Below are 19414 nucleotides of genomic sequence, written 5' to 3'. Positions count from 1 at the left end.
TGATAAGTTCCTGACCCTGCCTTCTCACATCTCTAGACCATCTGATGTCCATCCTTCATGACCAAGAGCCATTTGAAAAAATTCTGCATCCTTTGTTAACCCCTTCCACCCCCAGCTTCTGACAAACACTGATCACTCTTTTGTTTCTATAATTTTGCCTTTTCCAGAATGTCATATAAGTGGAACTACTGAGTATGTAGCCTTTGGTTTCTATCATTTAGGTAATGCACTGGAGACTCATCTATAAAGCTGAATGGTAAAAGAACCTTAGCCTAAAACACTTTGGTTAGCTAACTTTCGGGGCTTGATAGAGGTCACCTAAAAGAAGTAGGTTTTTTGTTGTTGTTGTTGTTGTTGTTGTTGTTGTTGTTGTTGTTGTTTAAGGTAGGGAAACAATACTGAGTTAGTGATGCCAGGGAGAAAGTCCTAAAGATTACAAGTATAGATGTTTTTATTAGGAAGATTATACATACGCACTTCTGAGAGGAAAGAGTCTCTTCTACCACAAATATTGACCTAAAATTCTGGAGAAGGTACAGCAAACACGTGCTTTCCAATGCATGTACATCACTGAACCAAAAAGACAGTAAGTGAAATCTCCAGGGACCAAGAATGAAAAAAGCAGAGTGATAAGGAAGTGCTAATTATGCCGCTGCCCTGAAGTGTTGCTAAAAAAGGAATATGGTGCCACTTGGGGGTCAGGACACAATGCTTCGGGCCTAAGAAAGGCACAACATAGGAATTGGGATTCCCCACATAGTCAACTCACTCAAAGCACTTTGACCTCAGTTATGGGCTGGCTGGGGAAAAGAAAAAAAAAATTGCTGCCAGCAAAAAGACTGTCAGGAACAACTGTGTTGGTTTTGGTTCTGGATGAGACTGAAAAAGTCCCCTGAAAATTCTATAATTTTAGGTTTAGAGTCACATAACTCACATGGTTGCAGAAGCCAACAGAAAGAACTTAGAATGCCTTGCTGTTAAGAGTCCCAGGACTCCTGACAGAAGCAAAAGAAAATCCCTATGGAGAAAGAGATTCTCAACCCAGGCCCGTCATAATTCCCATACATTAACATTAGCCAAGCCCACACATTAACTAGCCAACATTGTGAGCCTGAGCTCACAATCCAGAATTGTAAAACATCTGAGAAAAAGTTACTGAGAGGGTCAGTAGCAAAAGCAACAACAAAATTGGACTCCCCCCTCACCCAAAATGTCAGATATTGGAAATTTTGAGACAAAGAGTGTAACTGTATTTCAAATACTATAAAGAAAGAAGATCTAATCTAAAACTTGAAACCATCAAATTGGACACACAGACTTGTCAAAGACTTAAAAAAGGACTTGTGAAAACAAAACGAACAGGGAAAACAGCATATTAATTCAGTTGGTTAGAGAATTCGTTGAACTGGAAGATAGCACTAACGTAATTACCCAGAATGGAAAGCACAGGGAGCGATAGATGGAAAAGATTAAAGAACGAGTAAAGACATGGAAAATTTAATAAGATGGCATTACATTGCGGTTACAAAATGAGAGGAGAGAGAGAATGGGGATAGCCAATATTTGAGAAGTAATGGCTGAGATTTTTTCCCCCCGAATTGTTGAAAGACATTAAGCCTCACATTCAGGAAACACTGAATACCAAGCAGGTTAAATGAAAAGAATACCTTACATTACAATTTTAAAAGGAAAAAGAGAAGAGCTAACAGCAGCAACGACAGAAACCTGTGAAACAGTATCTTCAGAGTTAAGCCAAAGTGCTTTAAACCTACAATTCTATCCCCAGCCAAACTGCTATCCTCTATGAAGACAAAACTGAGAGAATTTGCCACTGTGTTCTTTCATCATGGAGAGAACTTCTGAAGTTTGTATTTCAGATACAAAAAACTAAGGAGAGAAGGAACATCTGAAACATGAGAAGAAAAGCAATGAAATAAATAATAAACACGGGCAAATGTAAATAATAATAACTATAGTGGCATTTAGTATGTGTGATTTTTAAAAGCACAGAAAATAGGTGTGCCTGGGTGGCTCAGTGAGTTAAGCGTCTGACTGTTGATTTTGGCTCAGGTCACGTTCTCAGCATTCTGAGATCAAGCCCCACATTGGGCTCCGCACTGAGCATGGAGCCTGCTTAAGATTCCCTTTTTCCCTCTCCCTGTGCCCCTCCCCTCCTAAAAATAAAGAAAGAAAAAGCACAGAAAATAGGAATCAAATATGAGACAATACTGCATGAGAGGCGGGACTAGTGTCATCAGAAGTGTTCTGATGTTTTTGTATTGTTCAGCTGGAAGGTTGAACTCTAAACTTTAAAAAGTTAAAAAGAAATGTTAAAAAGTTAAGGAGCCATTCCCTTGGAGAACTGAGGGTGAGAAGGTATAAAGTGTGGAAGTTTCTTCTCAGATCCTTGATGGTAAAACAAACACAAACAAACAAAAACAATGAAACACAACCAATGGACCCCAAAAGAGGACACACCTGGTCGTAGATTGAGAGGTTCTGTGGTGTTTTTGGTCACATATTTATTACGTTTCCGAAGGGCAGTGGACACTTGTGAGGAACACAGCATGACCCCATACAGACAAGTGAGCTCTAGAAATTCAGTACTATTCCATCAAGAAGCTCTGTAAGAGGGGTTAACTAGGACACTAGGAGGATGGAATTAAATCAGGAAATCGTTTTACCAGCATCCTGACCTAGATGGGCTGAACCTGGGACGTCTTCCTTTCTCTACCTCATTACTGGAGTAAAGCATTGCTGCTGCTTGCTGGAGGGTTCATTTCATTTCCCATTCCTCCCAATGTCTCGCTCAAAGCACCAAGACTTACAAGTGTGGTATACTGACGAGGACGACAGCTTCTACACCTCAGTTCTGTATTCTGTATTGATTTTTCTTTCAGTTCTTTCATCATCCATTTGAGCATTTAAGTATGGTGCAGATGAACTGACCAATTCTTATGAAGTCGTATGCAGGACAGCCTAACCAGTGTGACCCCACATTTACAGAGGAACTTAAAAAGTGTGGCATTACCACAATAAGAAGAATACATGAAGCGACTCACCCCACTGTGACTCACCCCACTGCTCTTGCAGAGAAAGTAGGCCTCTAGGTTCCAGCTTACTATTTGGTGGTGGTGTACTACCATCTGGCCAGGCTGGTGACCAGTTATGTCTTGGGCAGGTGAAGTTACTTGAAGAACCTGGCTGTTGTGTCGCTGTCTTCATGTTAGACATTTTGGGAGAGCTCTAATGCTTGTTGTCCTCACATGAATTGAAGGTGACATAAAATATAAAGATGCAGGGAAGTTTAGAAGACAAGAGTGGAGTAGAGCTTTTAAAAGCAAGCAGCTCAGGACACCTGGGTGACTCAGTCGGTTAAGCCATTATCTTCGGCTTAGGTCATGATCCCAGGGTTCTAGGATCGAGTTCCACATGGGGGCTCCTTGCTTGGCAGGGAGCCTGCTTCTCTCTCCGCCTCTGCCTCCATGTGCGTGCTCTCGCTCTCTCTCTCTCTGACAAATAAATAAAATCTTAAAAAAAAAAAAAGTAGCTCTTGTCCTAACCTCCCGCTGCACTTCATATTTTCCAGTAGTCATAGAAACTGCTGTTACAGTCAGTAAAATTGGGCTGCCTGAAATAGAGCTCAAGACAGGACCCAGTTTATCATAGAGTTAGCCAACACTTAGGCTTGGCGAATGGGAAGTCTAATGAAGCTTTTATAGGAGTACTGATAAGCAGTCCTATCAAGCCTCAAGCTTGCAGAACTGCAGCCTCTGTGTTTGGATTGTCATTGGGCTGTTTGGAAACTTAAGAAAAGATGCTTGCTGTTCAGCATTTAAGACGTGCTTATCATTTTTATCAATTGACCTTTCCAGGAAGCATGCAGCATTGAGTTATAAGTCTTCTTCAAATCTATTCACATGCCAGAATCTTATCAATATATAAAAAATTTTAAAAGATTGGGTGCCAAAATACCCAGTCACCATACTTGTATGTTTTTAATATCACACAGAATTAAAATTCAGGAACTGTAAAAACAGTCTAGATCTTCTGTGGTTTATTTCTTCAGTCACTTCAGACATTGATAGTAGGACCTGTATGGCTATTTGCCTGCTATTTTGCATTTATATCTCTCACATTTAAAACAGTATACCTCAGGTTTGTGTAACCACTGAAGTTTTTGGCTTTTAGCTCAAGCCTGGTAATGATTTTTTTAATGTCTTTCTATAAACCTCATTTATTTATAATTTATGCTATTATGAAAACCTCCATTGTGAATACCAGAGACCTCTGGTTGAAAGTTCATGTAAAGTCCGCATTGTATGAGAAGCACATATTTTTAATGTCTCAAGACAAAAACACCTTTAAGTTAATTGAATGTTTGCACTTTGGGGTGCAAGTTAAAAGAAAGGGTGGAAAAATGTGGGAGTGAGCTGTCAGTACGTTTAGCAAAATGTTGTGCTTGTCTTGTGTAGGATGTATTGACTATGCCTATTAATAAATAGTTGTTTTTAAGATGGACATGCTTTGTTTTTGTAGCCAAATAATTATTAATCACAAAATTTCTAAAAATTCTGTATTTTTTTCCTATTTTCATTGGAAGTTCTTTGCCTACTATTGATAGAAGTGTGAATTTTTTCCTTCTCCCCCAATCTTTCTTGCAATAAGAGAAGTTAGTTTCTGCTAATGAATTGAGTAGGTATCTAATATTTTATTTTCCTGTTGATCTGTGGTAACTTTATTGTATGCTTGATATTTGTCATGTATAATTGATAAGGTGGTATTGTGTATCAGTGTTCAGTCATGTATTTATAATTTCTGGAATGTATGATTCTAGATCTTTGTGAAAAATAATTTGTCAGTGTCCATCAGCTTGAAAAAACTTAGTGCAAGAATTTAAACATTTAAATTAACTATTGAAATGGAAAAAAGAAAGAAAAAGATAAGAGTAATCATTAAACAGATGGACATAGAATTTATAACTTCTGAAACAGAAGATGGACATGTTCGACTCTAGAATTCAATTTAAAAGAAGGCAGGAAAAGAGAAAGATAAAGACAAAATGCAATATTAAGATGTTAGCAATAATTCCAAACATACCAATAATCACAGTATATAAGTGGACTAAATTTTCTCCTTGGATAAATATTAAATCCATTTATGTAATATTTGTGAAAGAAACCTTAAAATTATGGATATGAAACATTCAAAGTAAGAGGATGACAAAGGTATGCCAGGCAAGTACCAAACAAAAGAAAGCTGAGGTCATTAAATTAATATGAGGAAAAAAATAAATTTTAGCCCAAAACCCTTATGAAAATAAAATAGGTTGCTACAGAGAGATTGAAGACTAAATTTATCAGGAAAAGACAAACGTGATAAACTGTTATGCATTAAATTACCCAGCTTTATAATATATAAAACAAAAATTAAGGAAATTATGAGGGAAGATTTTTAAATAGAACATCACAATGAGAGATTGAGAACAGCTACAGTCATTCTAGCATTCTGATAAAATGCACTTATGCTTTGGGATAAAATGTCCAAAAAACATATCCTGGAAGTGTCCTATCTCAGACAACTTGGGTGAACTCAAAAAGTGGTTCTGATAAATGACAAAGACTGCTGTTGAAAATGTGGAGAGTTGGAATAAAAGTGGTTCTTAAAATGCAAGTGAGGAAATAGACTTTCTAAATTAAAATTATATGATAATTAAAATATTTCTATATAACCCAAATATCATAGATAAGCCTTTGATTATTTCATCAACATTAAAATTTGACATTAGTCATTTGGGGGGAGGATAAATGAGATTGTCTTATAATGGTTAATTCCTTATATTTGGTAGGAATGGGATCAACAACTGGGTGGAGTGTGATCTGTGGCTCACTGGAGCAGGAGGGACTGCAGACATAAGGTGGCTCGTCACTCTTGTACAGAATCAAGTCTGTAACTCAACTCTAGCCTCAGTCTGGTGCTGGTGTTCTATTTCATCAAAGCTGTGATACCAACAGTCATGTTCACCGTGATTATACATAAACTCTGCACTCACTATAAGTGCAGCTTTTACCATGAAGTCTCCCTATCTTGAACTTTGCATTTGGTTTTTTAAAAGATGTTAATGAAAAGTTTTTAATGATGGGAGTCTTAGGAAGAGACTCCAATCCAATAATTTGGATGGCCTTGGCCCCTCTTACAGGAAAGAAGCGGGGGGGCCTGTAGAGAATTTTGAGAATGGCTTTTTTTCCTGTGGACACATTTGTCTTTGCCAGGCAGAGGCATTTAAAACCAATCCATAGATCAGTTTGGGTTTTTTGGTTTGGTTTGGTTTGGTTTTTAAACAGCCACTAGGGCAGCCAAATACTGAACCCCTGTCTGTGAGACCTTCACGTATCGAGACCTAGAGAGGACTCGTGGGAATCCTCAGAGTAGTATTTTTCTTTGCTCCTTCCCTGTTTCTTTCTCTACCCAAGTTCATTACCTGCTTTCCTCTTCCTCACCCCCCGTCCTCCCTTGCTCCATAACAGTTTTAAATCAGTGATGGAGAGCTGCTTGAGCACGGGAAGTGGGACAGCTGGTTATTGAGGAAAGCTCATTGTCTGTGTGTTTAGTAGCTTCAAGACTTTTGAAAAAATACTCACCAGCAGATACAACTTACCTTCACACTCTGGCTCTCTCTGGTCAGTGTCCCTGTTGCAGCTTGTTGCAGAAACTCAGGAATCCATGGGTTGCCTTTGGAAATCTTCTGAGAGCGTAACAAATGCAGACTACTTCAGAGTCAAGTAATTCTAGATGGGTTTAAAGCCACTCAACCTGCTAATTGAGCAATCCACGCCTGTCTCCGACTCCCACTTAGCTGACCCTGCTGTTCCATGGAGACAGAGTGCCCTTGTCAGACAAAATAAATATGAGCGTGTGTGGAAAGTGCCTAGGAAGGTGTCTGACATGTATTCAACTCCCCATAAGTGGCAGCCATTATCAGGAATACTTTTATTATCATGTTTATGTTCATTATTTGGGCTTGATTGTACTGAGCAATGAAATAGAGATTCCACAAGAAGTGAGGCTGAGCTGGACTGTGTGATGTGGGATACATTTCAAAGTTGTACCACATGGGAGACGAGACTTATCTGCTTTTTTGGTAATCTTATATTTTCTGTCTACATATTTTCTATCTGCTATTGTTGTAATGGTCACCTTGAAATAATTCAGCCCCACGTGGGTTATACACATTCCCTTCGTTAACCTGCATGTTAATACCATGATTGCTGATATTTGACAGGGTACTTATGCCAATAATTTTATGTTCAATGTAAGAAAATGTAAATTCTTAGAAGAAAAGTAACTTTAGTAACTAGAGAACTTAATAGTCATTTTATTTTAATTCCCCTTGTTACTTTGTATTACTTCTATAAATATATCCAGATGTGTATGCAATAGATGGATTCTATGAACAAATTCTGGTAACTGTTTGATAAATTATCTCCTGAAATTTTCTACCTTGGGACCTTGTTCTATCCTGAAGGTATCAACCTTCTGCTTATAGTAGAAATATTTTAAATCAATGAGATTGAGGCTATCAGGAGTAAAAGCTAGTTTCAATTAACAGATGCTCTAAGAACCAAAGTGAATTCTGCTTCTGTTTATTTTCAGTGGATAATTTAACTTGGTTTTAGCCAAGAATAAATAGATCCAGAAAAATTGGGTAAGCTTTATGTCTTATTTAGTGGATTTTCTTGTTTGGTCTGATTTCTCTTTTCTGCTTGTGTTTTCAGGCTCAGCTATGTGAATTATGCAGAGGATCTGGCCTCCAAGCTCCTACAGTGTTCCCCAAAGAACAGACTATCAGCACAGGCTGCCTTGAGCCACGAGTATTTTAGTGACCTGCCCCCACGGCTATGGGAACTGACCGACAGTGAGTATGACAAATCTGAGACATCCAATCAAAGCAGACATATCATTTTAGCATCTCTGTGTAAACGCACTTGTAGGAGGATTTGTATGTTTTTACATTTGCATACATAAGATTATGTATGTTTGCATATGCATTACGTGTACACATATATATGTGCGTGTGTCTATAGGCGGGGGTGGGGGGAGAAACAGTGAGACAGAGGGAATGAGGGAAAGGGAGTTATGTGTGTATATATTTAGTGGAATCTTGCCATTCAGTTGCTAGCTTACCAGACAGAGGAAGAAAATGGATTCCTTTTTTGCTATCTCTGCTCTGCAGTCTGCAACTGCATGTCTTTGTATTTGATTATGTGTGTGTCCAAAGGAATGATCTGAGCGGTCATAAAGGAAAAGGAAAATATGATTTACATATTTAGTGCTTTATGCATGCAGTACTTTTTAACTGGCTGCAGTACACAGAGGAGAAATGATTCGTTTTTGTTTGATTCTCAGAGACCATCTTGGTCGTAACAATAACGTTGAAAAGGGCTGCTATGCAGTGAGCTGATGAGCAGAGTTGGCAATTGGCTAATGCACTGAATTGACATGTAAGAACCGAAGACTTGTAATTCATTTCAACTACAAATGCGCTTGGTATTCATACAGACAGCGCTTCTCCGGATCTTTTAAAACAAAACACATTCCTGGGTGGGTTTTTGTTTTTACAAAAGCATTCATATTTACACAGCTTTTTTCAATTACATTTTAAATATTTGGTAGATTTATGGCTGGGAGGATCTCATCTTTCTTCCAAAGTGTGAAACAGAATTCTTACAAAATTTTGCAGGACACTGTTGCAGTAAGAACATTTTTGTTCAGTGGTGATATGATCTTTCCAAATGCCAATTCGAAATATTCCTTCTCATATTCTTTTCTGACTACCTTAAAAATTAATACACCGCCTGCATAGATACTTATAATATGTTTATTAATTCTTGGATACACACCATAGACATACAGAAAGTTATTTCTTTAATCTTCTCTTGGACTTTAAGCTTTTTCCCCATTGTAGCATTAGATTCTCCTTGACAACAGAAACCCTTTATTTTGAAGCTAAGTCTCAAATAACAACTCCTCTTGCATATTTCTACCCTAAGTCTTTCTTGATATCCCACATTTAATTTGAATTTCTTTTTATCCTTAACTGTGTATAGCTATATTAATCCACTACTCACTCTTCCCCCTTATGCTTAGTAAATCTTCTTTAACATTTTATATATTCCCAACCAATATTGATTCTATATTCTGCCCTACTTTCTTTCTAAAAGTCGACTCATTGACCATTATGACAATTCTTCCCATTTTTTAAAAAATCAATAATGAAATTTCTGTGGAAAAATCATGAATTAGTGACACATCTTTCTGTTCTGGCAAAAAAAGATACAAATGGGCTCATTAGTTTATGGCTCATCAAATTCAAACATATGGTTTGTTTTCCCATTTAGTATGACTTGTAACTTGATATCACTCCTCCTTGGTGACATCTCAATCCCATCTGACTCGATGATTGAGTTTAAGCCAGGATTTTGATGGTCTACGAATTCTGAATTCTGTCGTAGTACTTTTCTGTTAATATGGACTTATTACCCACTTGCCACTTAGTTTATCAGCCAGTGGTTAAATCCAGTTTCTATCAGTAAGTAAATGCCTACACATTATCACTCGGCAGCAGGCTGCCACCAGAGACAGCCTTGTCCCCGTCATTAACAAGCACAATGTATGCAGAACACCAGAGGGGAATTAAAACCACAAAAAATACCTCAGGGTGGTATTTTTAATATGAGAATTTAATTTGTAATTTCACAGATTAAGAATTTTGGCTGCATTAATCCCTTTATCAGCTCACAGCAGGCTATTTGCAGAAGCATAACCATAAGGCGATATTCATTGGCAGAAACACGTCTTTGCATTAACGTTAAACATCAGGAGCAGTGAAACCTTTTGAAGGGGGGAGAATAAAGATGAAAAATCATTATATTTTTAAAGCAAGATTCTGCTAAATGCCTCCGGTAACAATTTTGAGTTACAGAAATGCTATTTCTGTGCCTAGCAGATAATCATTATGAAGCATAAATCCAGTCCCAAGAAAGGAGAATCCCAGTATTAAATACTATAGTCAATTCCATTTAGAACAACGTGGTAGTCCTTGTAAACATGTTTACAAAACAAAATTCCTAGACTTCGGAAACTTTGGGAACTAGCTCTTGTAGGTGAAAGGACTTCCGCCAGGGATTCTGTTATCTAGGATAATTCTGCAAACTATATTTAAAAATTATTCAAATTAAATTTCCCATTAGTATGGAGTCTGATAAAGTTTACCACCTGGCAGATGGCAGCAGCAAGGTTGATATCCTCACGTGCTTCCTTTAACAAGGAAGGAGGTCCATCTGGGAAGAAGTGTTGCAGAGCCAATAAATGGATTGTCTTAGAAATGAATTAATTAATGAATGAATTAAGTGAATGAATGAATGAATAAAATGGATTGTCTTAAGCAACTAAAGACTGGTTTAGATTCGTCAAATGTGGGAACGTCACTGTATTCGCCTGCTCAGGCTGCTATAACAAAATATACCTTAGCTTGTGGTGGCTTAAACAACTAGCATTTATTTCTCTTAGTTCCGGAAGCTAGGATGTCCAAGATGGACATGCTGGCACATTTTGTTCTGGTGAAGCCTCTGCCTGACTTGCAGAAAGCCACCTAGCTGTGTCCTCAAATGGCAGAGAAGTCTCTCCCTCTCTCTTCTCTTCTTAGAAAAGGCCTAACATCACATCATGTGGGCCCTACCCTCACAGCCTCCTCTAACCTAACTACTACCCACAGTCTCCATATCCAAATACCATCAGGTTGAGAATTAAGGTTTTAACATATGAATTTGGGAGGAAGGCCATTCAGTCCATAGTGCTTACATTCTTAAAGATAGTTCATAGCATTTTTAAAAAACAATGTCCACAAAAGGATGCAAGCAGAAAGCAAAACTGGGTTAAAAGGAGAAAATTGGAACAAAAATAAATTAAAAGTGAGCTTGAGCCTTCTTGGCCTACTTTAATGTATCCAGCTCTGTGAGAAGGGTATCGAGTGTTGTTAGAATCCTGGTTAAACAAAGCATTATGGTGGTTCTGTGGATTTGTATAAAAATGAAGTTGTATGCTTATGTCAGACTCTGCTTTGCTTTGAAAGAACATTTAACAATAAAATATCTTTACTATACCATCCCTTAAAATCTCAGTAGTTTACATAATACCAAAATTTAGGAGTGATGTGTTAGTGGGCCACCAAAGGGGGAATTATACATTCATCAAGCAAAAATAGTCATACCTGGGGATCTGGTAGTTAAAGCTGGCTGATTCTGGTGGCACCCTGTCATTCTCCCTCTATCCTGAAACCCCAACAGCCTTGCCCCACTTCTTTGCAGAAATTTAATTGCCGGGAAATAAATGGAGGGCTGATTTAGAAGAAATTCATTACTTTTCCCAAATACACCACAGGGCATTCTCCTGTGTATACTATCAAGTTACATAAATTATTGAAGCTGAACTACCCTTGTCAAAGTAAATGAACAAAATACACTTCATAGCGCAGAGTCCTTGATTTTATTACATTCATTTGCTAATTCACAAAACTCAGATCTGCAGTAAAAGAAGGCCAGCAAATTGGTGCAGTGTGAAGAGCTCCGAGCTGGGAGTCAGACCACCTGGCTTCTAGCTTCAGTGGAGCTGGCCAGGTGACTTTGGGCAAATGCCCTGGTCTCCTTGGGCTCCTGGTTTCTCATTTAGAGACATGGTGATCCCTCAGGACCTTTCCAGCTATGATGTTTGTGAGTTTTCCTGCTCATTCCTATATATGTCCTGTATATTATCCTAAAACATCATTATAGCCATTAATGCAGCCTCATACCGTCTTCTTAAAAATAAGACAAACACAACCCGGTTCACACAAATGTACTCCTTCCAGTTCCTAGACATCCATTCTCTCGTGAGTCCTTTTGAACAAGGCTTTCTTTCGTGTGCAAGGCTCCAGACTGTTCTTGAAGTCTCTGTCCATTGATCTTTCCTTAGCCTTCATCTAGATCCAACTATGTACTATTGTTTCCTGGTAACATTTCCTTCTCTTGGATTCCAGGACGGGATCCTCCCAGGGTTTTCCTTTTGCTTCCCTAAACTCTTCTCTGCAGACTTCTTTGTGGCATTCTCCTCATCGGCCAGTCCTCTCACTTTTAGAGTGCTCCAGCACATCATCCCCAGGTCTATCTATCTGCATACATTCTCAGAGCCTCCGTGATCTCATTCACTCTCATGATTTTCAGTATCATCTATACATTGACATTTTCCAAATTTCTGTCTCCAGTCCCACCTTCCCTGACTCCAGACTTGCATTTCCACCAACTCTTCAGCATCTCCATTTGGCCTTCTGGTAGGCATCTCGAACTTAATGTCACCAAAACTGAACTGATCTTTCCCTCCACACTTGTTCCTTCTCTCGTCTCCCCCTTGTCAATAAAGGGCAACATGGTCCTTCCCCCGATGGAAGCTGTCCTCGACACTTCTTCTTGTATCACACTCAACCCCAGTTCTCCCACAGACCCTGTTGGCTCTCCCTTCCAGATAGAGCAAGGGCACACCAGTCCTCACTTCTTCACTGCTATCACCCTGCCCCACATCACTTCCTGTTCTCTTTCACCTGCATTGTACAATAGACTTTGTATTGCCTGCTTCTTGTCTTGCTCCTTGGTGTCAGCCTTTGCTCTTTCCTATTCCTGTCATTTGTGCTTGCTTTTCCTCTAGATTTGTGCCTGGCTTGCATTCTCACCTCCTTGGTCTCTGCTCAAATATACCTTATCAAGAAAGCCCTAGGAGTAGCAAGGCAGCTCATTTGGTTTAGCGTCCAAGTCTTGATTTCAGCTCAGGTCTTAATCTCAGTGTTGTGAGTTGAAGCCTTGCATTGGACTCCATGGTGGGTGTGGAGCCTACTTAAGAAATAAAGAAAGAGAGAGAGAAAGGAAGGAAGGAAAGAAAGAAAAGAAAGAAAGAAAGAGGGATGCCTGGATGGCTCAGTCGGTTAAGCAGCTGCCTTCAGCTCAGGTCATGATCCCAGGGTCCTGGGATTGAGTCCTGCATCAGGCTCCTTGCTCGGCAGGGAGCCTGCTTCTCTTTCTCCCTCTGCCTGCTTGTGCTTTCTCTCTCTCTCTCCCTCCCTCTCTCTCTCTGTCAAATAAATAAAATCTTTAAAAAGACAGAGAGAGAGACAGGAAAAAAAAAGAGAGAGAGAGAGAGAAGAGAAAGCCTTCACTGACCTTCCTCCACCCTGGCATTTCCAGTTTCTCGTCCCTGCTTTATTTTTCTTCATAACACTTAATGCTAATTCATATACTTGTTTGTTTATCATCTGTCTTCCCCCGAATGGAATCAACAAGAACAAGGATTTTTTTTTCATTCTGGTTTATACACTGCAGGATTCCAAAATACCTAGAACAATGTGGGGCTCCATAAATATTTCTCCAGGGAACAAATGAAAGAATGGCATGAAGGAAGTGCAAGATAGGTTGTTTCCAACCCAAGTTCATTGTTCTAGATCAGAGAACTCTGAGCACGTGTATCAGCTGCCCTGTGGTTCTGACGGGAAGGCAGAGCATGCTGTCATATGTGCGTATAAATCTTTGTTGATGTGTCTGTGGCTATCACCACTTGACATTTCAGAGACCAACATATACCATGATGTTTTATGGGCTGGACATCTGGAATTGCATCTCAGTTTCTGTGTTTTACAAGGAAAGATTATAAAGAATCTATAAATATATAAATGGAAACTCTTTATTCTGTCCACAGTGTCTTCTATTTTTACCGTCCCAAATGTAAGATTACAGCCAGAAGCTGGAGAAAGCATGCGGGCCTTCGGGAAAAACAATAGTTATGGCAAAAGTCTATCAAATAGCAAGCACTGATGAGCACAGCATTCTCAAGAAAGCACAGGTAAGGTGACCTACTTTGCCTAGAAAGTAATAATGAATAGACATTGAATAGATCTTTTAAATGGACTATTTCAGATTCTTCTTTTTCCCCCTACATATCCTATGAATCTCTTGTGTTCATTATGGCATTCAGCACAGATTCTACTGAGGACAGTACAGTTAGTCATGTTTTTGGGTACCTACTGGATCCTAGCCAACACTGTATTTTATTTATGCAATCATAAACAAACCATTTCAGCTATAAGCAAATCATTTTAACTGCTCAAACATTCTTCATTGAGGTTAGAAAAAGGTTGAACCTTGGGCTGTATCTAAGTCACAGATCTGCTTTATTGGGTCCACACAATTTTCCAGATTTGTGGCTCTCATTTTTAAATGGAGAGATTTTACACAAAGTCTGGATTCTTGGCCTTTTTTTCTTTTTTTTTTTTTTTTAAATCAGCAACTCTGGCACTACTGGGCTCACAGTCCTGCCAGAATTTTGTGTGTATAACTGAATTGTGGCTGCTTCCCTTGGAAAGAACACAGCTTCCTCGTTTAGCTCCGCTGCCGTGTGGGCTACTTAGCCCACTTCTGATTCCTCCCTGGCCCTTAGTACAGACCTTATCATGATGATGAAGTTTTTCTTTTTTTCCCTGTTCGATTCCTTGACCCCTGCTCTTTTGCAGGTAGGAAGCATCCTCTAAACAAGGCCATCTCTAGCCTGTTCTAGTCACACATGCTTCGCAGAAACAAGCAAAAGACAGCCACTTCTGAAAGGGCTGTGTCTTTATTGCCAGATGGAAATGTCTGGATTTTCTTTTCTTTTTTTTTATTTTTTTGTGGTGTTTTTTTGGAATTTTATGCCTAGATGTATCTTTCTGTTTAATGTAACATAACTCTGAAGCAAATAGAGAACACACTTTTTTTGTGGGGAAGGCTTTTTATTTGCTAGTCCAAATATGCCTTGCTCGTGTGGATATTCAGTAATCAAATGTTCCAGTCAATCGAAGGATATACACAGCATTGCAAGAGCCCCTCTTCCTTCTTCTTCTTAATAGGAAATATGTGAATAGGGCTGAATTGCCAGCATGGCAAAAAGAACAAATGAAACTGTCCCCCTTGTCTTGGGGGTGATGTGCCACAACCTTGAGCTGTATGGGGGACTTTGCTGTTGCCTACATCAGTGTGCCTCTTGGGAATATGGTGGTGACTTTTGAATAATGGAAATGAAAGATCCCCAGGTAAAATGTGATGTATAAATGCCAGTCAGAAAATGTTACTGATAGACTTGCTGCTCCGTGCTTAAAAGTCTGCCTTCTTCAGGTTATTTCTCCCCATTGAATACAAATGTTACATAGCACAAGTTCATTCCCTCCATAGTGTTTGTATTCCCATTCTGAATTTCAGTTGGTCACACAAAGAGTGGGCTGAGTTACCTCCTGGGTCTGAGAATAGTTTTAATTCATGAGGTTTGTAGCATATGGTTTTTAAAAGTATTTAGGCTGTGTTACCATAATGAGGGTGCCTGGCTTTAGAAATCCCACAGCCAATTTAGTAAAACAAAACCAAAGGTGGATTTCATTTGTGTTGCCTGAGCCTACCTAGCCAGTCAAAGCTGCTCGTAGGTGCTTCATGTCAGCTTCTCCTTGCAAAATCAAGTCAAGCTGACTGGATAGAAACACTGCCCGTAAGGTCTCAGGAATTGCTAATCAAAACCAGTCATCCTGGTTTTGAAGGCTTTTAGGAAAATGTATTTTCTTTGCAGTATATATTTTGAGCTAGATTTAAGGTTATGCAGGCTAATTCCTCTAGAATTATTTGATAATAATACATATATGTTCTCTTTGCGTTTTCTCCTTTTTACATCAACTTTTGAGGCTCTAATGTTATTGTTTATGTTGCTTTCTTCCAAATCCAAATACCTCAGCTCGAGTCAACATTATATTGAGGTAACAGCTGGATTCTAAGAGTTTTCTGTCAGCCAGCAGAAAAAGAAACTCTTTTAATTTTTCACCTTGCGAGTTTTTAATTTTACTCAAATGAGGCCATCTTAGAGATCAAATAATATAACCTGTATGTGGACCTGCTACATCTGGGTGTGGAACTTACTCTGACCAATAGCGGAATATTAATGTCTGTATTGTAGATATGACAGAGCAAAAAGTCTACATAAATAAGAGCATTTGTACAGAAAAACATATAATTCCCTAGATTTTGGTTTTGTCATTGATGAATTAATTAACTGTTTTGAGCAGGCTGTGGCATGTTTAGTTTTTCTCAAATGTACCAATTCTGGGCTCTCTGTAAAGCCCAAAGGGATTGGGAAAGAAGAGGGGTGGGAAAGAGGTTCAGGGCCCAATGAAGCTAAAACTGTAATCTAGCATTTCAGCCACATGTCTTTGGGGAATCTCGCAAGTCAGGGTGAAAAGTGCATTGCTTCACTTCTCTTTTTGAGATGATGGAGAACGGTTCTAAGTCCTGACTTTCCACCTATACCTCAGTGCCAAATTGTTTCTAAACTTGCATACTAAGGTCACTTCAATTATTTAGTTAATAATACTGGATTTGCATAAAGTGGCCTTAGTGGAAAAAAGCTAATGAGAAGCATTTTTCTTTGCAGCAGAAAGCAACTTTGGTTTCAGAATCTTATAACCAAATTAAAAGAAAAGAAAACTCCCTGCACCTAAGTTAAAAATGGGGTATGTGGGGTGCCTGGGTGGCTCAGTGGGTTAAAGCCTCTGCCTTCGGCTTAAGTCATGATCCCAGAGTCCTGGGATCGAGCCCCACATCGGGCTCTCTGCTCAGTAGGGAGCCTGCTTCCCTCCCTCCCCCACCTACTTGTCATCTCTGTCAAATAAATAGGATCTTTAAAAAAAAAATTTTTTTAATGGGTTAGGTGCTATTAGATGGTCAAAATACTGTGCTTCCTTTGTTTGTTATCCTCTAAAGATGTTAGTAGACTAATGCTTTCAGAGATTGTCCCCACTCTTTTTTAGGCTAAGACCATCCTGAAGTCTGAGAGAGCCTTAAAATGTGCATTGAAATTTTTCCCAAAGAAAAGACCAGAGCCATTAAATACCACATCCATTTGTATCACTCACATTTGCATCCAGGAATCCCAAACACGCACCTGTGCTAAACTTAATTTTCCAGTCATTCTAAATTGAGATAGGAACTGCCTGGTCACTCTGTCTACTCCTCTTGCTGAATACAGGGGTAAGAAAGACCCTCTGGCATTATTATTTGAACATTAGTTCAGGTGTTCTAATGCCCTGGGGAGTTTTTAAAATCACAAGTTCCTGGGGTCCATGAATCCACTTTGAAGAGGACCCCAGAGGATGTTAATGCAGGTAGCCCTTGAACCATATATTATGAAATCTTCAGTAAATATTTGAGAACTAAACAATGAACTTATTTCATTTATTTATTATGAAATAAAATAATCAACTAAAGACAGAATAGGAAAATCCATCCCTTTCCTTCCTTTCCTTATTCTTTTAAGGAAGAATACCGTGGTTACACTATCCAACATGGAAACCCCCTAGCCACGTGTGCTCTTTCCATTTAATTTTTAACAATTAAAATTAAATCAGAATTTTGTTTCCTCAGTAGCAGAACCCCATCTCAAGTGCTCTTTAGCTCCACATGACTTGTGGCCACTTACTGGGGATCGGGCAGACACGGAACCTCTCCAGTGTCACAGAACACTCTTCTGGACAGCACTGATGAAGCCCATTTACCCTGCCTGCCTTGTAACAAAGGAATCGGGAAAATTAAACGGCATTCAACCAGTAAAACCATGTTTCGGTTTTAGACGATAGCCGTCTAAGAGAAGCTTGAAATGTGTAGGGAAGGGGCGCCTTCAAGTGAGAAGACAGGTGGCAGAGTGAGAGGGGCAGAGACAGCATTGGGAATGACAGGAAGGGCTGTGCTGCAGGAACAGGAGAGACCACGAGGGAGTGGGTGTTGGGATCTTACAGAGGAAGGAGACACGGTCAGGTTTCTTCAGTTAACAGTGGTCTTTGTTTTTTTTTTTTTTTTTTTTTTAGTTTATTGAGATAATTACTTTATTGAGGCAGTCTGGAACAAAACCCACAAGACCTCTGAAGTTTATCTCTACTATATTATATACATAGAAGTTGCTAAGAGAGTAGATCTTAAAATTCCTTACGATACATGCATAAAAAACAGTGGCAACTATACGAGATAGTAGATGTATTAACATTTTTATGTAGATTATATTGCAATAAAGATGTATACCGATTTATCAAATTGTACAAAATTTACACGATGTTAAAAGTTTGCAATGTTATAAGAAATCATTTCTTTTTTTTTTTTTTTAGTTTTATGTAATATAATATTGTCATTTAAAATAAAACTCTCACAACTTATTGAAAACCCTTAGTGCTTCACTTTAAAAGCAGGCTTGTTTTCTATTCCCTCAGAGATACTGAACAAGATTCTTAAAATTTTTCTTTGAAACATTGGATGCATGTGGAGATAGAGGAATTTTTTTCTGAAAAATGTCCCCCATCTTGCCTTTTCTATTTTATTTTTTATTTTTTTTTTAATTTATTTTTTATTTTCAGCATAACAGTATTCATTATTTTTCACCACACCCAGTGCTCCATGCAATTCGTGCCCTTTATAATACCCACCACCTAGTACCCCAAACTCCCACCCCCCACCCCTTCAAAATCCTCAGATTGTTTTTCAGAGTCCATAGTCTCTCATGGTTCACCTCCCCTTCCAATTTCCCCCAACTCCCTTCTCCTCTCTAACTCCCCATGTCCTCCATGCTATTTGTTATGCTCCACAAATAAGTGAAACCATATGATAATTGACTCTCTCTGCTTGACTTATTTCACTCAGCATAATAATCTCAGCCTGGGTGGCTCAGTGGGTTAAGCCACTGCCTTCGGCTCAGGTCATGATCTCAGGGTCCTGGGATCGAGTCCCACATCAGGCTCTCTGCTCCACAGGGAGCCTGCTTCCTCCTCTCTCTCTCTGCTTGCCTCTCTGCCTACTTGTGATCTCTCTCTGTCAAATAAAAAAATAAAATCTTTAAAAAAAACAGTGGTCTTTGTTGAGGTTGCTTTGGGAAATTAGGCAGAACAAGGCTGACAGCCTACGCAGCTGCACAGACAGGCCTCACAAAGACTGGGCGTCCATCAGAATCCAACGGGATACTTTGTCTACCTCCTGAACCACCATCTGAGCTCTGGTAACTGCTCCTGTGGTAGCCACCAGCCCTTGCTGTCCTCTGTGCTGTGACGTTATGGCAGCTTGCTTTTTCCAGCTGTGCCTTGGCTAACATTTTCCTCTTTTCTTCATCTCATGGCTTCTGCCGGCCCGTTTCTGCTTATTCATGAATCCTGCTTATTGTCATTTCCCTTCATCCCTCTGTTTCCAGGATAGTCTGTCAGTGAGCTCTTTTCCTCAGATTCCAGCCCTCCTCAGGAGCAGCTCTGATTGGTGTAGGCATCCTCATGAAGCAGAAAACAAAGCTTTGA

At 39.2% G+C, this 19414-nt stretch overlaps 1 protein-coding gene across 10 annotated transcripts in view; it reads left to right on the top strand.

The window, feature by feature from the left end:
* Positions 1-19414, top strand: part of CDK14 (cyclin dependent kinase 14) — a 575914-nt gene that overhangs the window by 478363 nt on the left and 78137 nt on the right. For 5 of the 10 annotated variants that reach the window (XM_082692298.1, XM_082692297.1, XM_082692293.1 and 2 more), the window contains 2 exons: positions 7776-7915; positions 13777-13920. In XM_082692298.1, the coding sequence (XP_082548424.1) occupies positions 7776-7915; positions 13777-13892 (256 nt within the window). In that variant the 3' untranslated portion in view covers positions 13893-13920. The remainder of the gene's footprint in view (positions 1-7775; positions 7916-13776; positions 13921-19414) is intronic. The other 5 variants (XM_082692296.1, XM_082692295.1, XM_082692290.1 and 2 more) reach the window with 1 other exon arrangement.

This window comes from Mustela nivalis (genome assembly GCF_964662115.1).
Source record: "Mustela nivalis genome assembly, chromosome: 12".
NCBI classification, from domain to species: domain Eukaryota; kingdom Metazoa; phylum Chordata; class Mammalia; order Carnivora; family Mustelidae; genus Mustela; species Mustela nivalis.
This window is presented reverse-complemented; position numbering and strand designations above follow the sequence as displayed.